This window comes from Chrysemys picta, chromosome 1 (assembly GCF_011386835.1).
Source record: "Chrysemys picta bellii isolate R12L10 chromosome 1, ASM1138683v2, whole genome shotgun sequence".
Classification (NCBI taxonomy): Eukaryota; Metazoa; Chordata; order Testudines; family Emydidae; genus Chrysemys; species Chrysemys picta.
Window position 1 is genome coordinate 51,020,628 of NC_088791.1, and position 18,332 is coordinate 51,038,959.

General features: G+C 48.3%; 1 protein-coding gene across 5 annotated transcripts in view; it reads right to left on the reverse strand.

Moving 5' to 3' along the window:
* The window catches only part of LOC101935706 (uncharacterized), a 117,441-nt gene that overhangs the window by 48,185 nt on the left and 50,924 nt on the right, over positions 1-18,332 (reverse strand). For all 5 annotated transcript variants that reach the window (XR_010590266.1, XM_065556561.1, XM_005310616.5 and 2 more), the window contains exons 8-9: positions 4,234-4,322; positions 1,553-1,705 (exon numbers count right to left, since the gene is read on the reverse strand). Coding sequence is in view for 4 of the 5 variants with exons in the window: in XM_065556561.1 (XP_065412633.1) it covers positions 1,553-1,705; positions 4,234-4,322 (242 nt within the window). In the remaining variant the exon portion in view is untranslated. The remainder of the gene's footprint in view (positions 1-1,552; positions 1,706-4,233; positions 4,323-18,332) is intronic.

The following is an 18,332-nucleotide window of genomic DNA, read 5'->3' on the forward strand; positions in this document are numbered from 1 at the left end:
GGGGCAAACCCTATCTCTCAATGGAAGAATTCAGGAAAACTCTGGAAAGCAAAGTTCATGGAGTTTTCTGGACCTAAATGGGCATTTCCTTGTAAGCAATGGTGGATTAACACATGAGACAATTTGGGGGCTCCAGGAGCACTGGAACCTGTGTAGAAGGGGGACTGCCACCAGCACCAGAACTGTGGCCCAGCCCCTGTTCCTCCTCTTCCCCTTGAGGCCCCGCCCCCTGGCCAGACTGGACGCTGGAGCCAGGCCAAGGAAAGAGCTGCCCAGGGAGCCCAGACCAGTGTGGGGAGCCCTAGACCCTCCACCTGCCCTGGGAGGGGAGCGGAGAGCAGCCACCAGCCCCTGTCTCTGCCCCCTGGGGTGTGCCACCCATGGCAGGTGGAAGGTCTGAGGCTCCCCACAGCGGCCCAGGCTCTCTGATCACCTTATCAGCTCCCCTGCCGCCACTGCTGCTCCGCACCTGCCACAGAGGCGATGCACGGGGGGGGCATGCAGGGTTATGTGTCCCCCCCATATTTCTCAGGACGCCCAGCAGCGACGAGGCAGTGCTCCCCCTGGCAGCAGTATTTTCCCTGTGTCCCTGCAGCCTGGAGAGGGAGGGAGCAGCAGAGCAGTTGGCTGCTGGATGAGCTCTTCCCCCGCCACATGGGGTTGGCTCACCTTCCAGTTGACATAGCTACTGCCGCTCATTAGAGGTGGTTTAATTATGCCAGTGGGAGAGCTCTCTCCCACCAGCATAGAGCGGCCACACAGGAGACCTTACAGCGGCACAGCTGCAGTGGTACAGCTGTGCCATTGTAAGGTCCATAGTGTAGACATAGCCTTGGGTCTCTAAATTTAACAGAGTTAAATCTATCATGGGCCAGTCAAATTTTCTAGTGTTTTTTGTCAAAAGAAACATTTACTAATGAGCCTTTTTTAAAATTTCCCCTGTAAAAACATCATTTGGCCTTGGGCTCTTTGAGCTAAAAAAAAATCATGATCACTCTTTAAGCACAAAAAGAGTTATACCTCTAATTTAGTATAACCAATTTGATGTTTGCAAGGAAATACGGGACTTTCTCACCAGTTCTGCTTAGTACACAGAGCCTCTGCCCTTTCCTGCCAGCACCCCAACTCACCCACAAAGGATTGTTAGGTGGGTTCCAGCAAGAAACAGACTATGGTCCTGGGTGAAAAAAAGCTGAGAATCACTTTTGTCCCACACTTTCAGCAATGATATCTGCAAAGTATTGCAGCTGTCACCCTTTAAGCTGATCACTCCCAAATCTACCTTTCTCCCTGTGAACTCCACCCATTGTAATTTTCTCCTCTCTCACCTTCCCATTCCTTCCTCTCCCATCTCCAGTCTATGAAAAAGCTCTTTGGGACAGGGACCAAGAGTTATTCTGGTTTATATTCCATAAAGCACCATGTACATCTTCAATACTATATAAATGCTTCATAAAAAATAAGAACAGAGAGTGTTGTAATGGAAGAAGAACTGGGCTGGGGGAGGGGGTAGTGGTTATTTTTTGCCAGTAACAATCTGTATAATCATTACCCTTCAATTTTAAACCAGAATCCTTCAATGCCTTTCCATACGATGCCCTCCTTGCAAAGGCACTGTTGTCAAGATAACTGGTTGGAGTGCTACAGATAAAGGATCCAGCTTTCTGCTCGGGAAGTAAGTCCATTCTCTTCTCTCTGTGAAATGCTGATTTGGGAAGAAAAGACTTTCTAAGAAACATGAAGTTGTATAATTCAACTGGTTTTAGAAGAAAGGTTTGGGGAACTAATATATTTCTTGAAAAAGTGCATGATCTGTTTTATAAAATCTGTAGTGAATTCAGAACAAAGATCTCAAGTAATCTTAAATGTCCAGTATATTGAAAAATATAACTTACTCTCTATCTTCCTTTAAAGTGGTTTCATAATGGTGCTGATATTCAGACCAGGGTCTAAAATTATGTTGCACAAAATAGTCAGAGTGGAAATAACGATAACTAGTTTACACAGTAGCGGAGTCTGCATTTAAAATAGTAAGGGGGAGTCCTCTGGAGAAAGAGAGAGTTTCATCTTAAAAAGGAGGAGGTTATTCTTTGGAAAATTCACAGGATTGTGAGGCCTCAAAGATTTTCATTATGACACACTGTGCAGAAGACCTTCATCGTTTATTGCTCTAACATAGTTCCCACTGCCTACAGTGCCGTCCTGTTCCATTGTGGGGGAAACTGACTTAGAAAGGACTACCCAACTTGCTCTTACACCAGAAGTTGGTAATATCAGGTGCAGGATTTGTAAGGTGGACATATCAAATTCTGGCATTTGATCTGAAGCCTCAACTAGGGAAGCGGTGAAAGAAAAACATATATCAAAAATTATTATTAATAATAAAAAAGACTGCCATGGATGGTTCTTTATGAAACAGATGCTTAAGTAACCCTTTCTTCATCTTTATTCAGTATGAACTAGTTTGCTTATTTGTGGAAGTCCCCGTTAGGGACCATCTGGGGACTGCCAGAATTCTTTGCACTCTAGCTACTGCCCCTCTTCACCCTTCTCCATTCCTGCACATCAACATGGCCCCAGTGCTGAGGACTGAAAGAAAGAGCGGCATAGATGTTGACTCTACTGGCTCTAAGCCCACTGGGGAGTAATGGGAGGTTTCTGGTCCCTTTGTGCTAGCTGAGTGACACAAAGGGAGCTGGAGAACCTAGCCCAGTATCTTTAAATCAAAAAATATTTGATGGTTGATTAGTTTAAACTTGATTTTTTTTAACTTGGAAGACATATTTCATGGTAATTAGTCACTATATTGAAGGAATCAGTAGATAAGTAAACACTTTACGCTGAAGTCCACATACGTATCTATAACTATTTGTAAATACTCTGTGGTGAAGTCAGAGCTTAGTGGTATATTGCATTGTCAGGCAATATACCATGGTGCAATGCCAGGTCTCTCACAGTCTAGCAGGTAGAGGCTAACAGCTCTGCAGAGGTAATCTGCTGAGCCCTGGGTAAGAAATGCTTCATGTTTCTCTACAGAGAACCCTTTGGTTAAAGGGGATCTGAAAGGGGCTTCCCTCCAGCCCTCCTTAGCTGGAATAAAGGTGGCAGCAATGCAGATCCTTAACAGTGACGAGGTAGAGCTAGGGGGAGAGATCATCAGAGACCTTTGAGGAGAAAATTACAATTTCATGGAATAATTAGCAATAAGTAAATATAATGTTACATTATAAAGAAATATTGTCCATTAAAAATAGTGATTCCTGTTGTAGAGCTTGTGTATACACAAAAGTTGTACCACTTTAACTATACCGGTACAGTTAAAGTGGTACAACCCTCTAATGTGAATGCAGTTATACAAATATAAATGTGCTTATATCAGTATACAGCTTATTCCCATACAGGAAGGGAAATAAGCTACTGCAGTATAAGGCACCATTATAACAGTATAACTGCATCCACACTAGGGACTGCACCAGTATAACTATACAGGTATTGGCAAAAACCTCACATCCCTTACTAACACAGTTTTACTGGTACAAAATCTCTGTGTAGAAATGGTCCATTTCTAACATGACTGATGGCACCACAAATATGTTTTTTTAATCTTGTTCTATAGGAGGCAAATAAATATTGCTTTCCCATCAGCAGCAGCAATTAGTCTTGAGCAGTGGCCAGTCTAGTTAAACTGAGCCATCAACACTTGATGGCTGATACAAGTTCCTCCCATCATGAGGAAATGTCATGTTACATTGCAGATCAAATAAAGAGGATTTGGACCATCTGCTTTGGATGAATGCCAGGCCATAACTGGCGCGAATGTTTTAATTTGAGGGGTTTTGAGGCCAGGGGATGCTGCTGGCTTTATCTTTTATGTCACTGTGCTTTTAGTAATGTCAAAGGGCCCCTATAACTAGAGCTGGATAACATTTTTCAAATAGTTTATTTGCTGACAAATACAGTTTCGAGTCACCTGAAACTATTCATGAATTCATATGGAGTTCACTGAATAGTTTTGACCAAACAAAAAAACCACTGAAATGTTTTGTTAATGTCAAAAAGAAATGTTTAGTTTCGACCTGAAAAAATTTGTATCAATTTTCAGTCATTTTGATAAAAAAAAAGAAAAGGAGGACTAACAACATGGCTGGAGGAAGAGGAGTAATATTAAACACAGAAGGCGCAATAGACACGTCATTGCAGCAAATTAGTTAAAAACACTTTCAGTGCTCTTACAATCAGATGGTAAGTGTGAAGTGAATGAACTTCCACCCATCAAGTTGACTTGCATTATTGTGTGAGGAACATTGAGGGACCACAGGTATCTGTAAGACATTTATCAGAAAAGAAAAAAAGGCACTTAACATTTTTCTTAGGAGTTACTGTCATTATGTGGGTTCAATTCCCTCCCATTCTCCCTACAAGTTGTCCCTAAACCAGACAAATTATGTTATTAATTTTACACAAAGAAGTGCCAACTCAGATATATGGAGTCCCGTTAAAAAAAGAATTAAGTGCTACTAAAAGTTGGATTAATATTTACTTTGATTTTTTTATTAATTTATAAATGAATATTATTTTATTATGTTCTCTTTTCAGGCTTTAGCATGTTGTAAACCATTACACAAGTATTCTACATATTTGGCATTCTTTATCATGTTTTATTTATTTGTGTATGTGTGCATGCCTCTTAAAGGACAGCTCTAAAACATACATTTTTAGAATAAACTTGCATGTCCAATATCAGACTAACTCTCCAGGAGATAGTCATCTTTAGGTTTTAAGTGTCATGCACATCAATGTTCTAACATTATAGTGAAATAAAGATTGCAATTAAATAAATTGTCACCTATCAGAACTTAGAAAGAGAAAAGACCTATTAGTCAACAAGTCTCTTTCCATGCTAAAGCAGAATTGTCTCTACAGTTCATTCAGTAGATTCACAGTTCAGACAGAAAGCAAAATCAAACTACAATATGTGTACCTTACCTAGTTACAAACATTCTTTATGCTTTATTACAGTGATTTGCAACCCTTTTTTCATCTGTGGACCCCTAAAAATTTTTGAATGGAGGTGCAGACCCATTTGGAAATCTAAAACCTAGTCTGCAGACCCCCAGTGGTCTGCGGACCTCAGGTTGAAAACCACTGTTCTATGGTAACAACAACATCATGCATCTGACGAAGTGGGTATTCACCCACGAAAGCTTATGCTCCAATACTTCTGTTAGTCTATAAGGTGCCACAGGACTCTTTGTCGCTAACAGCATTTTGCGGGCCCCTAACACAGTCTGTGGACCCCAGTGGTCTGTGGACCACAGGTTGAAAACCACTGCTTTACTACCTCAAGCAATTCTTCCTGCTTATGTCAAATGTTGCACTTTCTGTCCTGACTATTCACTTTCATTAATCTCACTGTTTAATTATGGAGTCCCTGGAATGAAAATGTTAATATATGCTCTTTGGTGTGGTCATTTATCTTAACTTTTGTACTAAACTAGATAGACGATAGTATAAATCATGCTTATTTTTATTTCCCAGATGAAAAACTTGGCTAAATTGGAGTTAAGGTTGACAGACATATAAATAACATAAGGGTAAAAAAAAATTAAGAATTTTGTAGCAACAAAAAAAAAAGGACAAAATCAGGAAATTCAGAGTTAAACTTAAAAGAAATCCAACCATTTGAAAGCATGGACATGCACAGTTGAGGTAACCCAAACAATTTTAACTGCCTCCTCTGCGGTGCTGGCCTTCCATTTTGTGGTCTTCATGGCACAAACATGTACAAAGTGTAAACCAATGCAATGTCATCTTGAGTTTGCAGATAGGCTGAAACAACAGCTCTGAGTGGTGTGAACTGCGTTAAATTTCTGCCAGAGCACTACCACAGCCAGTGACTTTGCACACAACATAGCTCCTGCTTGCCACAGAGTATTTGGACCTTGCACTAGAATCTTAATGAAGATTCTATTTGTTTAATTAGGAATTATACATTTTTGTTCGACTGCACATAGCACAACTGCTTCATCTTTAAAAATAAGGCATTCTAATTTTTGAGGTTACTGATTAAAGCAACATCCTTTTTATGGGTAAGATTGTCATAGATGGTATCTATAAACGAATGTAAGTCCAAGGTTTGAACTCAGGCTCAAGCCTAGCCCCCCCGTTCAATCCCCCTGTCTACAAACAAATTGCACTAACCCAGGGCTGGGATTCAGGGTCCCAGGACCCCACATGGGTGGAGGCAGAAGTGAAAGTAAGCCGGTACAGTCTGGTATGGCGTACCAGACCGGCTTCCCCAGGTGGCAATTTAAAGGGTCTGGGGCACCGTTAAATTGCCGCCAGAACCCTGCTGCCGGAGCCCCCAGGTAGCAGAGGTGGTTGGGACCCCCAGGGCTCCGGTGGCGATTTAAAGGGCCTGGGACTCCGCTGCAGTAGCGGTAGCTGGGAGCCCCATACCCTTTAAATCACCGCCGGAACCCCGCTGCCAGAGCTCTGGGGTAGCGGCAGCCGGGCTCTGGTGGCAATTTAAAGGGCCAGGGGCTTCCAGCCGCCGCTACCACCCCGGGCCCTTTAAATCTCTGCTGGCTCTGGCAGCGGGGCTCGGGTGGCTCTGTCAGCAATTTAAAGGGCCCGGGGCTCCACTGTGGTAGCGGGAGCTGGGAGCCCCGGGCCCTTTAAATCATCGCCAGAGCCCCTGGCCGCCGCTGCTATCCCGGGGCTCTGGCAGTGGGGCTCAGGCGGCGATTTAATGGTGCCGGGGCAGTAGCGGCGGCCGGCGCTCCGGGCCCTTTAAATGGCTCCTGCCCTGGGGCTCCCAGCCGCCTCTGCAGCTGGTAGCTCCAGCAGTGATTTAAAGGGCCCAGGACTCCCAGCTGCCACTACCGCAGCTGGAGCCCCGGGCCCTTTAAATCCCGATTTAAAGGGCCCGAGTGCTCTAAGGTCCCGCCTCTTCTGGTTGAAGCCACACCCCTTCTGGCTGAGGCCTCGCCCCCTGCTCAGGATTCCAGCGTACCAGTAAGTCCTTTAAGTTACTTTCACCCTGGGTGGAGGGTCCAAGCCTGAGTCAAGCTGGGACTCAGAGTTCAAGTCCTATTGCTCTGCAGTGTAGACGCAGCCCCTCTGGATTCATGCTCTGGGAGTCCGCCAAATGCGTCCCACAATCATACGGACTGACTTTCTATATCCTGTGGACAGTCAAGCGTGATGGAAAGGACAGTTACCTGTTCCGTAACTGGCGTTCTTCGAGATGTGCTTCTCAGGTGTATTCCACTATAGGTGTGCGTGCTCGCCATGTGCACCGGTGCCGGAAGTTTTTCCCTTAGCAGTATCCGTAGTGGGGGAGCACTGCTGCGACCCCTGGAGTGGCGCCGGTATATCGCACCATAAAGGGAGCTGCATGCTCCCCCCACCTTCAGTTCCTTCTTGCCAGACAACTCCGACAGAGGGGAAGGAGGGTGGGACGTGGAATACACCTGAGCAACACATCTCGAAGAACGCCAGTTATGGAACAGGTAACTGTCCTTTCTTCTTCGAGTGATTGCTCATGTGTATTCCACTATAGGTGACTACAAGCTATCCCTGATGGAGGCGGGTAGGAGTTTTAAGTGTAAAAAATGTTTAGGGATTATCCGGGCGGAGCACCGCCCTACCAAACCCGGCGTCATCCCTTGTCTGGGAGACGATCGCATAGTGCGATGAGAAAGTGTGGACAGATAACCACATAGCAGCCCTACAGATGTCCTGAATAGGGACATGAGCCACATAGGCTGCGGACGAAGCCAGGGCTCTCGTCAAATGAGCCTTCGCTATAGGAGGCGGAGGAACCCCTGCCGGGTCATAACAGGTGCGAATGCACGAAGTGATCCAGCAGGAGATCCGCTGGGTGGAGATCGGTTGCCCCCTCATGTGCTCAGCCTAAGCAATGAAAAGCTGGGGGGACCTTCTAAATGGCCTGGTTCTGTCCAGGTAAAAGGCCAGCACTCTGCGCACGTCTAACATGTACAGGCTGCGTTCCTTGTTGGAGGAATGGGGCTTAGGACAGAGGATCGTGAGGAAAATATCCAGTACCATATGGAAAGCCGAGACTACCTTCGGCAAAAAGGCAGGGTGAAGGCGGAGCTGAATCTTGTGCTTATGAAAGACCATATACGGCGGTTCAAAGGTCAGGGCCCTGAGCTCGGAGACCCAGCGGGCTGAGGTGATAGCCACTAAGAACGCCACCTTACACAACAGGTGGGACCACGAACACGCGGCTAACGGCTCAAAAGGAGGCCCTGTGAGGCGGGAGAGTACCAGGTTTAGATCCCAGAGAGGGACCGGGGATCTGGCGTAAGGGAATGCCCGATCTAACCCTTTCAGAAACTGGGACGTCATGTGATGGGAGAACACTGACAGGCCCTGCACAGGGGGATGGCCACCAGGTGCACCCTGATGGAGGAGAGCGCCAGGCCTTGGGTCCAAAGGGACAGGAAGTAATCGAGGACAAGCTGGATAGGGGCGGAAGAGGGAGAGGAACCTCTATCCCTCACCCACATAGAGAACCCATACCACTTAGCCAGGTAGGTTCGCCGCATGGAGGGTTTCCTACTTTCCAGCAGACCCTTCTCACATCCTCAGAACACCTCCCCTCCTCCTCATTCAACCACGAAGCAGCCAAGCTGTCAGATGGAGCATGGCTCGGTTGGGATGGAGGAGGCGACCTTCCTCCTGGGAGAGAAGGTCCGGGTGTAGCCTGCAAAGAGGGGCCGCTAAGAGTTGCAGCAGGGACCCGTACCAATGCTGACAGGCCCAATCCAGGGCTATGAGGATCATCCTCGCCCCGTCTGACTTCACCTTCTGTAGGACCCTGTCTATTAAGGGGAAGGGCAGGAAGCCGTACAAGAGGGGCCCCGACCATGGGAGCAGGAACGCATCCGATATGGCCCCTTCGCCCTCTCCCGCTCTGGAGCAGAATCCAGGACACTGTCGATTCTGGGCGGTGGCGAATAGGTCTACTTGGGGAGCACCCCACTGTAGGAAGATCCACCTGGTCACCTCCTTGTGCAGGGACCACTCATGTTGCTGGGAGAATACCCTGCTCAGGCGGTCCGCGAGCGTGTTGCTCTTGCTGGGCAGGTAAAAGGCCCGAAGGAGTATACTGTGGGCTATACAAAACTCCCACAGGAGCTGGGCTTCCTTGCATAAGGCCCGGGAACGCGTGCCCCCGTTTGTTGATGTAGTACATGGCGTTTGGCCTTTGAGGCCCCAAGCCATGGGGCCGTGTGGGATTGGTGTTGGGACTGACATCTTTGATCCCTCTGCCGCTTAGGCGGGGGTTCATATCTGCCCCTAGATTGCGGAGCAGAGGGTTGAGGCCTGGGTTTGTCCTTAGCAGGCGGGACGTAGAGGCCTAGCGTCTGCAGGGTGGTACGGGAGTCCTTCTGGTCCGCGAAAAGGGCCTTGCCATCAAACGGCAGGTCCTGCATTATGGATTGGGATTCTGACGACAGCCCCGAAAGCAAGAGCCACGCTGCCCGTCGCATGGAGACAGAGGTCGCCATCAAACGAGCGGCTGTGTCTGCAGCGTCCGAAGCCGCCTGGAGAGCCGCTTTGGCGGTGGTCGCACCCTCTTCAACCAACGCCCTGAACTCCTTCACCTCCTTGTCAGGAATGAGGGGCTCAAATTTGGGGAGGGAACCCCAGAGGTTAAACTCGTAGCGGCTCAGAAGCGCCTGATGGTTGGCCACTCTGAGCTGGAAACTCGTTGACGAATAAACCTTTTTACCAAAGGCATCAAGTCTACGAGCATCCTTGTCCTTTGGCGTGGACTGGCCATTCCGTTCACGGTGGTGGACCGATTCAACCACTAGGGAGTTTGGAGCTGGGTGGGTATAAAGGTACTCGAGACCCCTCGCAGGGATGAAGTACTTCCTCTCGGCCTTCTTGGAAATAGGCCCAAGAGAGGCCGGGGTCTGCCAAAGGCCAGTGGTGATGTTGGTAACTCCCTGATGGAAAGGGAGCGCCACATGCCCCGGTACTGAGGAAGCGAGGACATTGAAAAGGGTGTCAGAGGGCTCCTCCATCTCCTCGGCCTGGAGCTCGAGGTTGGCTGCCACTCTCCGAAGCAGCTCTTGGTGGGCTTTAAAGTCCTCCTGGGAAGAAGGAGGCAGTACCGCAACCGAATCGCCCTGCGCCGAAGGGGTGGGCGGCACAGCACCTTCAGCGGCTAACGGCACCGTGGGCTCCCGTCCAGGTTCGGTGCCGGAGTCGGTGCCGGGGGTTTGGCACCCACAAGTTGATCTAGGTGCCGTGAAGGTGACGCGGGTCGGCACTGAGAAGCTCCAGCCACGGAGCGAGGGCCTGGCTGCGCAGGTGCCTAAGGCCATGGTGCCCACTGGCACCACTGTCCCTGCCAGGGCACAGCCTGGAGCAGAGGCGCATCGGGCGCCAGCAGGGCAGGCTGGTCCTGCGGTGCGGTGTGGCCCTGGGAGAGACGGCTGCGCGCTGACGCCGAGGTGCGGGAGGAGCGCACGGTGTCGTAAGAGCGGCAGGAGCGGTCCCAATTGTGACGACTCCTTCCCCGAGACTTCGACCTAGAGGAGGTCGAGACATATATGTCCGAGGAGCTGTCCCTGGAGTCATTGCGGCACCTGTGGCCACAGTGCCTCGGTGCCGGGGACTCTCGGGACGCGCCACAAGCATGGCGTCTGTGACGGCGGGCGCCCGAGTAGGAGCGTCGGTGCCGATGGCGTCGCGACCTGTCCCTCTCGGACTCGCTGGAAGAGGAACGGCGCTGTCTCTTGCCTCCTCCTTGACGGCGCTCAAGGCCGGAGGAGTGGGATCCGCTCTTGGAAGAGTCCAGACGCGGAGTCGACGCGCGACGCGGGGCTCTAATAGGCACCTCGACCCGGGAAGGTGCCTCTGTGACGTTATTGACATAAACTGGGACCATATAGATCATTGTTGCAACCAAGGTCCTGTAGTGGCACCCAAATCTTGTATAAAGGGGTGTCAAATGGGGTGTCTAAGACAAGGTTATGGTTTACTGGTTATGATTATGCTATCTATACGTGTGTATCGGTTTTGTAGTTGAAGTTATGAATATTGGCTCTATACTGTCTGTATGGCAAACTTATGCTATGCTTCTGGGTGACATCCCAGACAAGCTGAGATTAGCTCTGCCTAGCCTGCTTGATGGCCCATTAAGGATCATCAGCTACACAATGGACCCATTGAGAGAAGGCAAATATGCTTTCAGACTCAGCAAAGTATGCAGGGACTGGCCCATGTGACTCCAGGCTCCATTTTGCTGTAATTTTCCACAGTAAGAACAAAGAGGTGTTCTTACACCTGGAAAAGACTACATAAGGCTGATGCCTCATCTCCATTTTGTCTTCAATCCTGCTTCTTACCTCTGGAGGGACTTTGCTACAAACTGAAGCTCTGAACAAAGGACTGAGGACCCATCCCAGCTGGGGATGTACTCCAGAGACTTGATTTGAACCTGCAGTTTATTCCATCACTGCTTCCAGACTGAACCAAGAACTTTGCCATTACTGTATGTAATTGATTCCATTTAACCAATTCTAACTCTCATCTCTATCTTTTTCCTTTTATGAATAAACCTTTAGATTTTAGATTCTAAAGGATTGGCAACAGTGTAATTTGTGGGTAAGATCTGATTTGTATATTGACCTGAGTCTGGGGCTTGGTCCTTTGGGATCAGGAGAACCTTTTTTCTTTTATTTGGGTATTGATTTTCATAACCATTCGTCCCCATAACGAGTGGTACTGGTGGTGATACTGGGAAACTGGAGTGTTTAAGGAAATTGCTTGTGAGACTTGCGGTTAGCCAGTGGGGTGAGACCGAAGTCCTCTTAGTCTGGCTGGTTTGGTTTGCCTTAGATGTGGAAAAACCCCAGCCTTGGGCTGTAACTGCCCTGTTTGAGCAATTTGTCCTGAGTTGGCACTCTCAGTTGGGTTCCGCCAGAACCGCATCGTCACAGCCTCGGCCTCCGACACCTCCGGGGAGTGCTGATGGGTGCCCAAAGGCGGCTTTCCACAGGACCGGGGGCCCGACTGCAGCGGCGCTCCCGGCACCAGAAGTGTCAGTGTATCGCGCACGGCCTGAGCTGCCTCCGGCGTCGAAGGCAGGTGTACCTCCGGTGAGGCTCACGCAGACGGGACTGGACTACTCCGCTCAGCATGAGTCGGAGGTCTCTGTCCCGGTGGGGATCGTGGGCTGCCCAACTCGGGTCTGGCCTCACCCCTGTTTTTCTCCCGGCGCCGCTGAGACTTCCCTGACGGTGCCGTGACGTCGATGGTGCTTCGCTGCGCACCAAGGACGCGGTCCCGGGTGCCGATTCAGAACGGCACACCGGAGGCGCCTCACCATGTGCCGACGACGCGGAGCCCGGCGCGGTGTCAGCTCGACACGCCGGTGCTGGGGCCAATGCCAACTCCATTAAAAGAGCCCGGAGTCGGATCTCATACTCCTTCTTCGTCCGTGGCTTGAAGGAGCGGCAGATCTTGCACTTCTCACTAACGTGAGACTCGCCCAGACAGCGAAGACACTGATTGTGGGGATCGCTTCTGGGCATAGAATTGCGACAGGAGTCGCACGACTTGAAGCCTGGGCCACGGGGCATGCCCCGAGCCAGGCACTCACGAAAGAAAGTTCAACAACGGAGAGAGATCAGTGAACCAGATACCACTAAGCTAGATACGCTGCAGCTACACTAAGCTGGAGCAAGTTCCGACTACCTTCACTGGCGGCAAGAAGGAACTGAGGGTGGGGGGAGCATGCAGCCCCCTTTATGTCGTGATATATCGGCGCCACTCCAGGGGTCGCAGCGGTGCTCCCCCACTACGGGTACTGCTAAGGGAAAAGCTTCCGGCACCAGTGCACGTGGCGAGCACGCACACCTATAGTGGAATACACATGAGCAATCACTTGAAGAAGAAAGTCAAGTTTTCCCACACTGCACCATGAACAAGGGGCTAGAGCAGCCACATTTTGGAAGGGTATTAGGAAGTCTGGGATATGGTTGGTTGGATTTGGGTCTGAGTACTGCATTGTGGATGCTAGAGCCCCTTGTGCAGGCCCAGGTTAGAAAAATTCTTAACCTAGGGTTGACAAACAGTGTAGCTGCTCAAGCCCTGGGTTCTCTAACAGGATCAGCTGATTTGAGTTCCACTAACCCTAGGCTTACATTGCAGTGTAGGCATACCAGAGTTTGTTTTCTCCTCAAGGTTTTGTTACGAGGGTACTCTTACAACTGTTTGAATGACCTTAACTGTGCATTTCTGCACTGTCAAGTATTTGGGTATTTAAAGTATTTAAAAAAGAAGAACAGGAGGACTTGTGGCACCTTAGAGACTAACAAATTTATTAGAGCATAAGCTTTCGTGGACTACAGCCCACTTCTTCGGATGCATATAGCTATATGCATCCGAAGAAGTGGGCTGTAGTCCACGAAAGCTTATGCTCTAATAAATTTGTTAGTCTCTAAGGTGCCACAAGTCCTCCTGTTCTTCTTTTTGCGGATACAGACTAACACGGCTGCTACTCTAAAGTATTTAAATAATTTAACCTTAATGCTGAATTTCCTGTGATTCAAACCATGGATTTTTCCAATATTACAACATTTCTGCATATCTTTTACCCTGATACTCCCATTCTTAACACCAGCTTAAGTTTTTTGTCTCGGACTTTCCTTAGTTATTTTCAAATATTTTAAAAGATCGACATGTATTGGAAACCAGGAGACAGGATACTCTGCAGAACTCCTAAGCCCCAAAGAGAAGGGCAAGTGGGGTAGCAGGAAACTGCAGTGGGTGCTGGCTTCCCAGATCCCCAAACAACCTCAGTTGATAAGCTGCCCCTACTTTCCAACTTCTTCCAAGCCTGCCAGGCTCCATATCTTGATTCCTGCTCCCCTTCCCAATTTGTCTCTCTCAAACCTAAAGTTCACAGGACCTACTACAGACCACGGCAGGACAGCAGAAACCATAGGCCCAATGCAGACATTATAGGAACTTGGGGTGGGGCAGGGAAAGATGGAGATTAGAGAGCAGATGACTCAGGCAACTCAGCTCTGAAGCCAAGAGGGCTGCAGGATCAGCTGAGCCTACAGGACACTAGAGATCTTAAAAACTCTGCAAGTATCCTGATTTGGGAGTAAGGGAGAAGCACTGGGAGTCTAGGACCAGTATTGGACTTCAGGACTTACTGGAATCTGGTGTCCAGCTACCTGTTAGGATCTGCTAATGCACTTCTGCTGGCATGGATGGCGCATGAACTGCTGGCTGGGGAAGGCTAGCCCCCAGCCACGCCCCTTCCACCCAAGGCCCCACCTCTTCCATCCCCCCGGAGCCCAGAGCCCCCCACCATGGCCACCAGCCCTCACCCCAGGCTAGTGCCCCCAGGCCCGGAGCCCCAGGAGGGCAGGTGGTGTGGCCACAGCCTCTGGAGCATGGGGAGGGAGGGAGGGCAGGCGGCGCGGCCCCAGCCCCTGGAGCTGGGCTGCAGAGCAGAAGCAGAGGGTCTGGGAAGGGAGAGTGGGTGGGGCCATGTCTGGCTGTTTGGGGAGGCACAGCTCCCCCAGCCTATGGTACCCGCTGCCCACGGTGGGGTCTGCTGCCTCCCCACTATTCTCTTGTGCCATGTATTTTGAGTCTCCACCTTTTTCTGGAGACACTTTCAGAACTACCAGGGCAGGAGGGAGATATGTACAGTACAGGAAGAAGGATATGCAGGACTGGAGGAAGATGTGAATTTTGTCTTCACTGCTTTGCTTTCTACCCTCTTCCCTCTCCTTTTGTTTCTGCTTTGTTTTTTGGACCAGTCCCCTCCCCTGCTTTTCTCCATCCCACATTGTTTCTTTTGCTTCTCTGATCCTGCCTACTTCAATTTGTAGCTGCCTCTTTTTAGTCTCTTCCTTTATTTTTTCCACAGAATCCATGAATTACACTGCACTGCTACAGGGGTCTATCTAATGAAGCATGGGCTGTCAATGACTGGCCCTGGGTTAAGCAGTGTTGAGTAAAGAGTACCCTCTGGATTCCCCAGCTGTGCAGGTTTAGTGAACCATGCCCCAGCCACCTACATACCCCTCCATGCTGAAAAGAGAACATAAAATTTCAGTGAGTTTTCTGGATCCTTTGTTTCCCCTCTCTGGGATGTTACCAAGGAAAGGTACATTATTTATTAATTATTATTATTATTTATAGGGCCCAATGGCCCCAGTCAATGATCGGGGTCACATTTTGTTAGGTACTATACAAAGTAGTAAAAACCCAGTCCCTGCCTCAAATAGCTCTGGTCCAGAGTTTTTATTTTCTAGTTGCAGTTCCCAGTGCAGTGTATTTCTTCAATAACTGCAGAAAGGCCACATGACCCTTCAACACTGAAATGTGTCAAGTGTAAGATTTAATGCTTCTAAATTCACGGAGAGGCTATTGGGAAATAGCTTTTTAAAACCTGGCCACTGAACCATTAGATCAAATTGAAGTAATGAAGGCATGAATCATATTCCAATATAATGAATTATATTGGAAAAGAGGAATGTTTCAGCTCTTTGATACTTCTTCTATCATTAGTCTGATATACTTATATCTGTCTGTAACATTATGAGATCTCCTTTTATAATAGCCTGGTTCACAAAAAAAAAAAGACCCTCATGTCAATGTATCATCTCAGGAGCCCTATTACTGTGGAATCAGTACTTGTAAGCCCTGCTCAAATACAGAGACAGAAATAAATGTTGTTTTTTAGACCCATGTTAATTCTGCAGATTATTCATTCCCTTATTTAGCTTTATTGTAACTGTTCACAAAATTACTAGATGGAGCAGTAACCATAGCAACCAGACATCATAAATTAGATAGCAATCAGAATCAGGACTATCAGCCATAAGCAACAATTTCAGGCTGGCACTGTGGAAAAAAACAATGGTTACGAACTATTTGTGCCTCAGCCTTGTCATATTCAGAAGCCGAATTCACATATATTGAATTTGCAGTCTGTACATACAAAGAATTGTTGAATATGTTACTGCAATGGTCCGATCTGCAAACAATTGGTAGCAGTAATAAGCAACAACAACTGAGATCCAGAGCTTTCCCTGGAGATTAAACATTGACTGGCAGGAGTTTCTGGCCAAAGTCTTTCTGACCCTGTTGCTGATTAATAGCCATCTTGCTTAAAAAAAAAAGTGATCTTTCTAACTGGTGGAATGGCTATGATGCTCAGGGGTGCAAGCCATACACGAGAGAGGCTGTGCCACTCTTGCTTTGCTGCTGTAGTTCCCACCCTGGCCCCTCAGAAACAGCAAAACTGCATGCAGGTCACACCCTGAGTGTCTGTGTATAGCTGCAGCCTGCAATCCAGTCACACTTTGATTTTCACCAACGTAGGTTACCATTTGCAGGGTAACCCCAACATGCTCTCAGTCTCAAATTCCCTCCCCCCCTCCAAAAAAAATGTGTGTTCTGCACTGTCCAGCCCTCTCCTGGATATTTTGGGTCTGTTGCCCCTGTAAGGGGGTCAATATACAATAGTTTGCTACTTTAAATAGTTACCCAATTCATAACACTGGATTAGTTTTGATCTAAGAATAAAACAAATTTAACTAGAAAAAGACAGATTTTAAGGGAGTACAATTAAAAGGCATTAAAGTCAGAAATGATTACAAGAGAAATAAAGATAAAACACTTTCTACTGCTAAAACTTAAACTAGACTTGGTTCAAGGTGATATCCCCTATCATATGTTCCCAGTAACATTGCTAGCCAAATGTTCAGGCCAAGGATCCGCTTGCAACTGAACACTAAAGATTTCTTCTGATTAGTAAATCTGTTACTTTGTAGCGCCACTTTAGTGGCATGTCAGGGCCATTCTGTGATCAAAGATTCGCAACATTTCTCCACTGCTTGTCTCTCCAGCAGCCAGATCCCCCAGTTTGCATCAGATAGAACAACTGTAGCTTCTCACCCTGCCAGCTAGCCTGCCTCAAAACCAGTGCTCATCTTCCCTGCACCTCTCCGACATCACCTGAGAGCACCTCTCTTCTCCTTCCTCATGCCCCCATCTCCCCACATGTGGCACTTATGTTCCATCAGCCTCTGCCCCAGGGATCTTTGCTTCTTCTTCAACTCTGCTCCTCTTTTCCTCAAGCCCTACATCATCTTTATTCCTAGTTCTCAAATTATCCTCTGCTGAAATCTCCCCTCTGCCCACCTCCTTGTTTGTGCTGTTTCTAACCCATTAAAACAACTTTTTTTTAGAAGTTCAGAAATGGAAGGGCTAAGCTGTGGAAACCTTAAATAAATAGTTGGTTAACACTTTCAAAGGTGCTTAAAGTATAAGTCCTATTCTCTAAAGTGACTTTTAATAAGTTTTAGGCTCTTAAGAGTCTAAGAGTATGTCTACACTACGAAATTAGGTCGAATTAATAGAAGCCGGTTTTATAAAAATCGGTTGTATACAGCCGATTGTGTGTGTCCCCACATAAAATGCTCTAAGTGGTCTAGTAGGCGGACCGCGTCCACAGTACCGAGGCTAGCGTCGACTTCCGGAGCATTGCACTATGGGTAGCTATCCCACAGTTCCCGCAGTCTCCGCCGCCCATTGGAATTCTGGGTTGAGATCCCAATGCCCGAATGATGCAAAACAGTGTCGCGGGAGGTTCTGGGTACATGTCATCAGGCCCCTCCCCCTCCGTCAGAGCAACGGCAGACAATAGATTCGCGCCTTTTTACCTGGGTTACCTGTGCAGACAACATACCACGGCAAGCATGGAGCCCGCTCAGCTCAGCTCACCGTCAACATATGTCCTCTGGGTGCCGGCAGACGTGGGACTGCATTGCTACACAGCAGCAGCAGCTAACTGCCTTTTGGCGGTAGACGGTGCAGCATGACTGGTAGCCTTCATCGGCGATCTGGGTGCTGGCAGCTGTGGGGCTGGCAGCCGTAGGGCTGCATTGCACCAGCCCCTTGCCTTTTGCCTTTTGGCAGTAGATGGTGTATTATGACTGGTAACCGTCCTATTACAAGTTGGATCATCGCACATTAGCAGAGTCTTCCCTGAGCAGCAGATCGTGCAATAGGCCTGAAGGCCATCATCATCATACAGGAAAAATGTGGCTATCAATCTTAGTACACTAACTGCCAAGCACCCAGTATTTGCTGCCAAGCACCCAGAAGATGCCGAGGGCTATCAGTCATGCTGCACCGTCGTCTTAAGATGTAAAAAATAGATTTGTTCTGTATTCATTTGCTTCCCCCTCCCTCCGTCAAATCAACAGCCTGCTAAACCCAGGGTTTTCAGTTTAATCTTTGGGGGGACCATT